At 43.3% G+C, this 11,125-nt stretch overlaps 1 protein-coding gene across 4 annotated transcripts; it reads right to left on the reverse strand.

The window, feature by feature from the left end:
* Nucleotides 1–936: 936 nt before the first annotated feature.
* On the reverse strand, nucleotides 937–4,520 carry LOC120964420 (uncharacterized). Of its 4 annotated transcripts, none has more exons than XM_040389104.3 (5): nucleotides 3,783–4,520; nucleotides 2,974–3,162; nucleotides 2,680–2,809; nucleotides 1,337–2,026; nucleotides 937–1,241 (listed from the first exon to the last, which is right to left on the reverse strand). In XM_040389104.3, exons 2-4 carry the CDS (start codon nucleotides 3,036–3,038, stop codon nucleotides 1,343–1,345), a joined length of 879 nt encoding a protein of 292 aa, XP_040245038.1. In that variant the 5' UTR covers nucleotides 3,039–3,162; nucleotides 3,783–4,520; the 3' UTR covers nucleotides 937–1,241; nucleotides 1,337–1,342. The 4 variants fall into 4 exon arrangements, with proteins under 4 accessions (XP_040245038.1, XP_040245035.1, XP_045084504.1 ...); XM_040389101.3 differs by having other exon boundaries at nucleotides 2,680–2,888; nucleotides 3,783–4,519; XM_045228569.1 differs by lacking the exon at nucleotides 3,783–4,520 and having other exon boundaries at nucleotides 2,974–3,265.
* Between the last annotated feature and the right edge of the window lie 6,605 nt (nucleotides 4,521–11,125).

Genomic DNA, 11,125 nt, shown 5'->3' on the forward strand with positions numbered 1-11,125 from the left:
TACATATCTTTCTACAAATCCGGTCTTTCATGCAAGAACAAAACACATCGAGATAGACTTCCATTTTGTCAGAGAAAGAGTTGCCAACAAACAACTGAAGATAAGGTTTGTACATTCAAAAGATCATATTGCAGATGGTCTTACAAAGGCATTGCCGACTAGAAGCTTTAAATCATTCAAGCGTAATCTCAACTTGTCAAGGTTGTGATTAAGGGAGGATGTTAAACTATGTCATGTACTAGGACTCTAGTTACGTACTAGCATAGGACCTCTCTGTTATGGTAGTTGGGTCCGACTCCTTCTAGCTTTCCTTGTTCTTCAAGATCATGTAAACATCAAACCAACTCTGTAACGTTCCTGTGGGATCGATCTCCCGTCTTTATAACACGAAGCCGTCAGCCCTATCAGGCAAGACGTTCGACCCAAACTTTTAATGTCCACTGATCGATCATCACCTCCATTTTGTTTCGCAGTTGAGCATAGGGCCCTTTGGGTTTGTATCGGTGTGTGGGCTGTTGAACCACCCGCCCTTTTGAGGGTTTGTAGTAGCACTTACATTTTCTATTACTGCTGAACCTGTAAACCTTAAGGGCTTCAGTTCATTAAAGCCAAGCAAAGCGTCTCTTTTCTAAAGAGAAATGAAGGAAAAATTGAGGAGAGCAATGGTCCCGGAGGCGGTATTGACCTCTCTAGTCCATCCAAATCAAGATCAACTATATCATAGTTAAACCTCAATGCGAAAGGGCGACATGGACATGATTCTTGCTAGTGATCCATGATCTATCAATCTCCAGACAACACCTCTTATTTGCGGCAAGCCAGAATAGATACGAAAGGGATCGTCGTCAACTTCTATATGAAGCAGCTAATTCCATCGCCTAAAAGCAGACACTAACACCCTTAAATTCAAACATTCTCCAACTCAGAAAAGGAAAATCAACCCTTCGATATTTGATTTCAACGTCAACAAGAGAGAACCAGTCAAAGCAAGGAGACAGTTCTACGTACGAAGTATCAAATCAGGAGTCACCAGAACAACATATATACACAAAGGTAAAGCTGGATCAGAGTACTCCAAATGGCGCACGGTACATTCAATTAAAGTATGATCCGTCTACCAAGTGATGACTAACAAGAAGAATAATGGTAGAACTTGAACTGGAACAAGGATATCTGCCGTTTGCACTCCACACATCATCCATTCATTGATTCGCGCTGGAGTTTTCACCGCAGTCAGACAGCTGGCGTTAACGCAGAAAGAAGGAAAATCAAGACACAGAAGGGTAGAACTAATTTCATAAGACTACATAACCACTGGTGCAGGAAGAAAACATACCACCGATCAATACGGCCCCATGGTAGACCAGATCACTGTAACCTCAGCTTTGAACTCGTCACCGACTGAGACTTTACCACTGTCAAATGAACATTTCTGTGAAATGAAAGTGAGGAAACGGGAATATGTCTTTGGTTCCGGCTCTCCATCCATCACAACATCAGGCCTTTGGTACTGCGCCGACGCTGCTTTCCAGGGCACAAACCTCCTCGCACACCCCTTGCGCACAGTATCCTTAGAGGTGATGTCAAAATTAAGCTTTAGCTCATGACCCAGTTGAACAGTAACAACTGATGATATAGGGAACACTGATTGTGCAGGAGAAGAATCAGTAGACCCATCATACAGCACAATTGCATCTGAAAGTCCACTGGTAAATGCAGTCACTGCCTTCAGGCCCCAAGCTGGACTAGCCATTGGAATCTCAATGTCAACTGTTGCTTCGATACCCTGGCTAAGGAAAGCATAATGGAAGTCCACTGGGCCAAGCTTGCCAAAAAGCCTCGACTTCAGTGTAGTGCCACGCAGAATCATGTGATCTGTATATTCAATGCAACCATCAGCTAATACATAATCCATCTCAGCGTTGTCACTGCCATTAGACTTGACCTTCAGGCTGTACTCAAGAAGAACACCATCGAGAATAGAGTTCCCACGAACAGGAGATATGAGCGGCAACGTCCCGGAATCCTATTTTAAGTACAAAAGAAATGCTCAATCAACGGTAATGTTTTGAATGACAGAAAGAGAATGCCAGCAGGAATCAGGGATCTTAAATTTCAAGTATAACTAGCACTACTGTTACACCCAACTCATTACTTTATAATGACATGTTGCATTGAGGTGTTGCCAGCCAACACATTTCCTGCTCCTTGCACATATATAAAGTCTGATGTATATAAGTACATAATGCATCCTCGTAGATTACAGGACAGCAGACTATCATCTGAAGTATTACTATAGAATAACTTGAACGATATGCACATAATTTAATAATATCATATCTTAGTTTCATTACCGTTCAATGCTCTTAATATGCACATAGCAAATCAAGATACCCTGACCGCATTGGTTGTACAATTCATTATTACACACACCAGTTTTAATTCTAGGCAGGCTCTTCTAAGCTGCATTATTCTAACAAGATTTAAAAAATGAGACAAACTAGGACTAGCCCTTGACAGCATATTTTTATAGAAGAAATGACACTCTGTTCTGTGAATGTGCACTCGAACAGCTTACAGAGCGACACTCTGTTCTAGTTATACTAACAAGATCCTGTCACCATTTGAAGAGAAAACTTAAACAAATGATCATATTTTACTCAAATCACATTAACTGACCGGTGTTATCTCGTGCGCCTGCTCTCTAGGACAGTTGAAGATGTAATTGCGCAGACAATCCAACTCATCCCGGATAGCAATGAACCCATATACTAGCATGCTCTGATCACCCAGGAAGTCGCCAACATATCTGAATGAGAATATTTGGAGCATAGTCAATACCGGGTAGTCTTTTCTCGGTTCTGTGAATCGTTTGCTTGTAAGGGGAGCTGAAAGAAGTACAGAAAATAAAATTCAGCAGTACAGCAGTGTATATAGATGCTTAATTGAAGATGATAATGGTAGAAATTTCACTTGGATTGGTGTTGTCCAATGCATAGAGTCTGTAGTACGTGAAAAAGGAAGCTGGTTCTGGACATCGAGGTTGAATAGAAACAGTGAAGAACTGATCCTTCTCAGGAAGGGTTGCATTTAGCTCATCGATCTTCTTCCAATACTCTCTGATTTCTTGCATATACTTGTCTGAATTTTTCATAGCTGGCTCTGAGGGCAACAAGAAGAGGCCATCAGTTCATCGTGCCAATAGAAAAAAACATGTTGGAACTGAAACCAGCAAATAGGATTATAAGAACTACAAAGCTTGCAAATTCTGTAAACCATAGACATAATAAATGCTACCCCCCCCCCCCCCCCCCCTCCCCCCCTAATCGTCGCTGATTTAGTACATCCCTCCGATCCGTATTAATCGTCACTGATTTTAGTGTACTAAATCTGCAACAATTAATATGGATCAGAGGGAGTATTAAAATTGTGAAAGAACAGCAGGGTTGATATATTAGCGCTGCTATTAAGAACTCTCAGATATTAGCGCTGCTCCTAAGAACTGTCGCAGATATACTACGCTGCTATTGATCGAAGAATCAAACAAATAGCAAAGCATATTTTGGGAATTTGATTCTAGTTTACATCCAATTGAAGAACATTTTGCAGCTTGAACATGAGGAGTCATACGAGCGAGCAGACAAGCAATCAGTACCTCTATATGTAATTATGTATACACTACTGTACCCGAAGAGCAGGAATTTTGCAGCTTAAACATCAGGAATCATATCTGAATGAAAATTTTGCATGCTGAAACACAGATAGGGATGGGCAGAGGTCACCAATAAGGGCCCTCTGTTCAGGGTTCACCACCAGCGGACATGGTCGTTCAGCCAGAGCGAGCCTCGTCTCCCATGCTACCTCCGAAAGGTCTGGCCGCTCCAGGCTAACATCAGACACAGACAGCAGGCTCGTCTCCGGAGGGATGGCCGAATCGAAGCGACGCTTCCCGTCCGGAGGCTGGGATCGGTGGCGGAGGTCGAGGGCCTAACTCGGAGCGGGGCGGCGGCTGGGGTGAGACATAGGGGTGGCCGGGAACCCTCGCCTGAAGGGACGCACGAGTTGGGGCGGCCCAGACGAGCGGGAGACCCAACCTCGTTTTTTTTTCTTTTTTCTGGTTTTTTACTTTTGTTCGTAGTTCCAAATATACCAAATACACACAAGAACTTTACATAAAAAAATTGAAAAACATGTGAACCAAGTATTTGAAAAATGTTAAAGGTGTATAGAGAAAATATTTCTCATACATATGAAAAATGGATACAAAAAATATACAATGTGTGTAGTTGAACATGTATTTGAAAAATGTTAATCAAGCATTTTAAAGAACATTAAACAAGTACTCCCTCCTTTCAAAAAAGCTTGTCCCTCGAATGGATGTATCTAGCACCAAGTTAGTGGGGTTTTTTGACTTTTTGCCACCAGTTACTTTGCACTTTGACAATTTGCCACTCCTTACATCATAATTGATCTATTGCCACTCTTTACCTTGGACTTTGATTTTTTGCCCTCTCTCAGATGGGTCCCGCATATAATGACCAAAATGCCCATGCTCCCTGATTGACCAGGAACGGCTCATCCCCTTCCTCTCGCCGGCAGCAATGCCAGGAGACCGCGGCGGCTACTCGACGGCGAGTCGCGCTCGGTAGTCCTCGACGGCCGACGGCCATGGTCTTCCGCGGGGACTACATCCCGGCGAGTCTGACCGGCGAGGTGAGTCCTCTCTATCCTGCTCCCCCTCCCGCGGCGGCTACATTCCGGCGTGTGTTCTGCCGCCGGCCACTGTGTTGCCGTGATGTGCTTTGACGCTGCTGCTTGTGCTCTGCAGCCGGTCACCGCGTTGCCGCTGCAGCTCCTCTGACCACGGCTGAAGGGACACGTCGTGTTGGAACTAATCTTGTTATTAGTATTAAGCTTTTAAGATTAGGTCATGTTTAATTTGTTTCATTGTGTAATAGCCACGTAGAGATGCATTAGTCAGCCAAGTACAAAGAAAATTGCATGCTCGGCAACATGGCGTAGCGGCCGGATCAGCAGCACAGAGATAGAGCGAGTGCACGCGAGCAGATCGGCTAGCCAGAAGATGAGTGGCCGTAGTCATGTACGTGTGTACTAGGTGACCAAGTGATCAGTGCATGTGAAGAGATGTACTCCCTCCGTTCTTAAATATAAGTCTTTGTAGAGATTTCACTATAGACCACATACGGATGTATATAGATGCATTTTAGAGTGTAGTTCATTCATTTTACTCCGTATGTGGTCCATAGTGAAATGTCTTCAAAGACTTATATTTAGGAACGGAGGAAGTAGCCTGCATGCACATGTATTGGTGTGGTCAGGTTTTACTTAGTGTGAGGCTGCATGCACGCAGTTTGGCCTGGTCGTATGGCCGTTGAGTAAGGCAGTACAAGTGCTGAACGTGGGCGTGCAAATAGCTTGTGGTGAGTAAAAATAGGATCGAGTAGGTGTGGCTTGACCGGCGTGTGTGAATGCTAGTGGTTAGTGGGTGCGTGATAGTCGTGTGAGTCCGGCTATTAAAGCCATGTATCTGCATCATGTATGTGTGAGAAGGGAAATACAAGAGAAAAGGCACTATGTGCGTGTGCCAAAGTGTGTGTATCTTCTTCTTCCTCGAGCTTGTGTGCGTGAGTCTTCTTCCTCCTCCTGGGCAAAGTCAACACTTGGTATTCAGAGCCATGGCCGGAGAAGGATCCCGCACTCCATCACGCTCGCCGGGTCGCCGGAGGGGCTCAACCTCGGCCACATACGGCGTGGGCGGTATTCTATGCGGCGCGGCTGCCGCGAGGCCCTTGTGTGAGGAGGTCCGGTTCTCCGTCGAGGTCAAGCAGCTGCGTCACGATCGAAGGAGGACATGCTGCCCGGTAAGTTGCGCCACCGGCGGCAAGGAGTTCGCCATCCACGTCGGAGTCGTCGACAAGGTGTGTCGCCAACGACGAAGATGCGGTGAAGGCGTTGGAGGTGCGCCTCTCATTGAAGCCAATGGCTATGGCGGCAATCAGCGTGACAAGACGGCATCGGCGGCCGTCTACGTGTTGCGCCGACGACATCAACGACCATGGGCTTCAAGAAAGGAATAAACCATAACGAGATTAGGGAGGTGATTGTTGGAACTAATCTTGTTATTAGTATTAAGCTTTTAAGATTAGGTCATGTTTAATTTGTTGCATTGTGTAGCCACGTAGAGATGCATTAGTCAGCCAAGTACAAAGAAAATTGCATCTCGGCAACATGGCGTAGCGGCCGGATCAGCAGCACAGAGATAGAGCGAGTGCACGCGAGCAGATCGGCAAGCCAGGAGATGAGTGGCCGTAGTCATGTACGTGTGTACTAGGTGACCAAGTGATCAGTGCATGTGAATAGATGTAGCCTGCATATGCACATGTATTGGTGTGGTCAGGTTTTACTTAGTGTGAGGCTGCATGCACGCAGTTTGGCCTGGTCGTATGGCCGTTGAGTAAGGCAGTACAAGTGCTGAACGTGGGCGTGCAAATAGCTTGTGGTGAGTAAAAATAGGATCGAGTAGGTGTGGCTTGACCGGCGTGTGTGAATGCTAGTGGTTAGTGGGTGCGTGATAGTCGTGTGAGTCCGGCTATTAAAGCCATGTATCTGCATCATGTATGTGTGAGAAGGGAAATACAAGAGAAAAGGCACTATGTGTGTGTGCCAAAGTGTGTGTATCTTCTTCTTCCTCGAGCTTGTGTGCGTGAATCTTCTTCCTCCTCCTGGGCAAGGTCAACACGTCGTACACCACGGCGCGGACGGGATGGGACGACCCTTCCCTTCGCCGCCTCCGACAGCAGCAGCTCGTCCATGGTGCAGATTGCAGAAGCCGACGCCGTGCTCGACTCCGTCGGTCCGTCCACCTGCTTGTGCAGGTCGTCCCACGTAGTCCTCGAGCCGCATGGCCTCCGCCTCCGTGCACGTATCCAGCAGCAACGGCCGCCGGCCTTGTACGGCTGCTCCTCCTCTACGCGACGTCAAACTGCACCATGGATTAACAGGGCATGCAGCCACAGAGCCTGCAACTTTCTGTTCTTTTCTTTTTGTAACGGTCTTAGAGCCTGCATCTTAACCCATCTCTTCTTTGCATGGATGGATGCATAAGTATGAGCAACATGGAGTGATTCTAAGTTCAGAACATCAATTTGGACAATAGTTAATTAGTAATTCCTTACATTGTTCCCTCGCTGCTGCTCCTTTTGCTTTTGCTGCTTGCCGCTTTTGCTCCTCTCTGCAGCAGAACCCCGGCGGCCACGCTTGTGTGTACCTTTATAACATTCTCTCATGTGCGAGCCAGCTCGCTCTGAGCAACGAGGAGGGGGCCACCTCTTCAGCAACCTGGAGACGCGCCGGTCTTCTTGGTGGCACAGGTTTGGCTGTCCTCCGTGTCAGGGCGACGGGAGCAGCACGAGCAGCAAGGGAGGCGGGGAGCAGCACAGCTGTGCCACCTACGGCATCTAATACTCCGGCGGCGGTGAACCAGTTCATCCCTCCCGTTTTGATTTCAATCGGTGAATTGACTGGATGCACCTGTAAAACTAGCACAAAGGGTAGTTTCGTCCATTGTTTTATGCATATACTATGTTTATCATTTGCAAGTATTGTTTTTGTGTGAAAAAGTGGCAAAATATCAAAGTCCAATGTAAAGAGTGGCAAAATATCAATTACAATGTAAGAAGTGGCAAATTGTCAAAGTGCAAAGTAAGTGGTGGCAAAAAAATCAAAAACCCCAAGTTAGTGCTAGATACATCCGTTTGAGAAACAAGCTTAGGCCAAGCTTCTCCGGACGGAGGGAGTATTTGAAAAACAATTATGAAGCAATTGAAAAAGATTAAAAATATATTAAGAAATGTTAATATTTTATTTGAAAAATGTCCATCAATCATTTGAAAAACTTCAAATATGTATAGAAAAAAAAGTTAATCATTTATTTTAAAAAATAATATTTTTGTATTTGAAAAATGTTAATCAACCATTTTAAAAATATTAAATGTATATAGACAAAATGTTTACCATGTATTAAAAAATGTTAATCGTGTACATGGAAAATGTTAATAAGACATTTGAAAATATTCTTAACTGTGTATAGGAAAAATGTTGACCATGTGTTCAAAAAATATTAAAATGTGTTTGGAAGATGTTAAACGTGTATTAGGAAAATGTTAAACATGTATTAGGAAAATGTATTAGATATATGCCAAAAATGTACAGTGTGTATAAAAAAACCCATACATCCAAAAAAATAAGTTTTCAAAAAAACTTAATCATGTGTTTAAAAAATGTTAAATGTATATATAAAAATATTTCTGATGTATAAGAAAAAGGTTGAAAAAGTTAACACGTGTTGAAGCAAAAAGAAACCGATAAAATCAACAAAAGATAAGGAATAACAAAGAAACCCAATGAAAACCAAAAAGAAAAACAAAGAAAACAAAACAAAAGAAACCAATGCAAAGGAATGAAATCAAGAAAATCGAGAAAGAAACGAAGGAAACCAATGAAAACCAAGAAAAAACAAAGAAAGAAAAGCAAAAGACCCAATGAAAACTGAGAAAGAAACAAATAAAAATGAAGAAAACAAAAAACCAGTGAGAACCAAGAAAGAAACATAGAAAATCAATGAAACTGCAAAGAAATGGAAAAACCAAATAAATCATTTATAAAACAAAGAAAATTATTGAATAAATAATAAAAAATAGAAAACCAAAGATAATAGGAGAAGAACCAAAAAACTAAATGAGAGAAAAAAAACTGGGGGTAAACAAAACCGGGAGAATATCATCTGAAACCAACATTCAAAGAAAACTCCGCGGAAACAATGTTTGAAAGTTTAAAAGAAATCTGAAAAATGTTGGTTGTTAATGGAATGATGGTCTATTGTCATGCGAAATTTCAAGTAAAAAACACATTACGGGATGTGAGCTGTGAAAAAGACAAATTCAGCAATGAATAGTGACATTACTAGTCATCAATATTCAACGTTGATTTTGTCTTTTTCATAGCTCACGCCCGTAATGTGTTTGAACTTGAAATTTTGCATGGCAATATAACATCACACTCTTAACATCCCATAATTTTTTTAAGATTTTTTTTTGAAATTTAAAAACATTATTTTTGCGTGGTTTTCACCAAATGTTGGTTTCCACATGATGTTCTCCCAAACAAAACCCATGGAACGAACACAACGAATGCAATTGAAATCTAGCGGAAAAAAAACAATACATCGAATATGAGCCGGCCCAATAACTAAAGATTGAAGGGAATCCTTTCAGGAAGACGGAAGAAACACTCGCCCTGAGTGAGATGTGGTCCCCGCGGTCCACGCCCCTATCCAGGTCGCCTACTCCCTCCGCTTCTCCCTTTCCCTCGTCTCCTCGACCCCTCATTTGTCGTTTCCTTCCCCACTCACCCGATGATTGCGCAACACCCTCCCACTCCAATTTGTAGCAGTTTGTCCAGCATTAACTGCGGAGGAGAATAGGAGATCATGATCTGTCTATTCCCAACCAATCCTTCCTCAATTTGCATCGGTTAGTTAAATCCTCCTACATATCCCTTGGTTTACTTGCTCATCTTTATTTGATCGGTTCCATTTAATACCCCGTATCCTCATTCCCTATATACATATTTGAGTCATACAAAAGGGATTCACAAAGGGTGTCCAAGGGCAAGCATGTCAGAGGATTGTTGATGGATTTGGATATTTTTGTTCTGGCGGCCATGTGGCAACATGCAACAAGCAACCGCTCTTCGAGTGCTTTTGTTTAAACTTCATGCCATATTTTGCGTCTTATACTCTTATCTGTGTGCTATATTTGCCCCATTTTATCAACTTGCACCACAACCCCTGATTTGTTAGGACCAGCCCTGGCGGTTCTGACTATGGAGGAGATTGGAATAGCTATACGCTGCCTAAAAGTAGACACTAGATACTCACAGGTTGACTTAATCGAAACAGTTTCACGAGGGGCATAGAGTGCACCCTGTTGGGACGATGTAATGTAGGTCTACCTCTCAAAGTGAAATGTCCACATGATGTTAGAAAAACGAAACTTGTCTTTTAGAAGAATGGTTCTATCACCAAACTTCATTTGAAACATGATGAGGAAAGAACTAAATCTTGTGTGGAACATTTAGCCAATTGATGACCGAGAGAGATGGGTGTCCTGGTACTACATGCCAAGGATCGAGACTATGTACCACTTAAATTCCCGATACATCTTATTCCCTAAGATCTTGTTGGGCACTGGTTCTCTTCTACCTCCTCACCGCCTGGGTTATTTCCCATTGTTATCCTCTTGGCTATAGATGTTTGAGTTATTGAGCATGGAAGTATGCATGCACTTATGGAATGGTGTAGATGGATGGATGGAGGGCGTAGTGTCGATGATGGCTAAAACTGTTGTTACTTCACACACAAAATAAATAGATGACCCTATGATTGGTGAAGCATTGGGGCCTAGTTATTGTTCCCATGTACATCGAGCATCCATATATACTGGACTTAGTCTCGTCTTCTATTTCATAGCAAGACAGAGTTGTAGTACAAATTTCTCGCATATAGTAGTAGCTGTAGTTTTTAGCAGCGATAATAATAGAGGGGGGAGAGCAAGATGAGGACGTTGAGAGACACCTAACATCGGTTATTTGTCTTTTGGAATGGGATGCACCGAGAATTTAATTGTCTACTCATGATAGGGATACGGTTCTAGCAAGGGCTGAGGCAGAGGAGACTCATTGCCCATGGAAGACACAATGCAAAATTATGCCAAAAATAGTGGTTACAATGCAAAATTAAAGGGGTTCTATCAGTCAGCACAATTACGCGTGAGATTGGCCCTCGCTCTTCTCGATGAGTGAGAGTGCGTATATGTACGGTCAATATATTATATCTGAGCCCAACTCAAACGTAGTACACCGTCAAGCTGAAAACCGAGCCGGTATAGTAGAAACTGAAACCGTAGAAATGAGAGAAGGCCCTTTGGGTGTGGTCGCTGGTGCCTCAAGCTGCTGACTAGAATGCAGACAGGAAAAGCCAGCACCAAAGGAGATCACGAAGCTTTCTGTGTCTCAGAGGAGTGGCATGTGTTGCAAGTTCAAACAG

The sequence above is a fragment of the Aegilops tauschii genome, chromosome 1 (assembly GCF_002575655.3).
Source record: "Aegilops tauschii subsp. strangulata cultivar AL8/78 chromosome 1, Aet v6.0, whole genome shotgun sequence".
NCBI classification, from domain to species: domain Eukaryota; kingdom Viridiplantae; phylum Streptophyta; class Magnoliopsida; order Poales; family Poaceae; genus Aegilops; species Aegilops tauschii.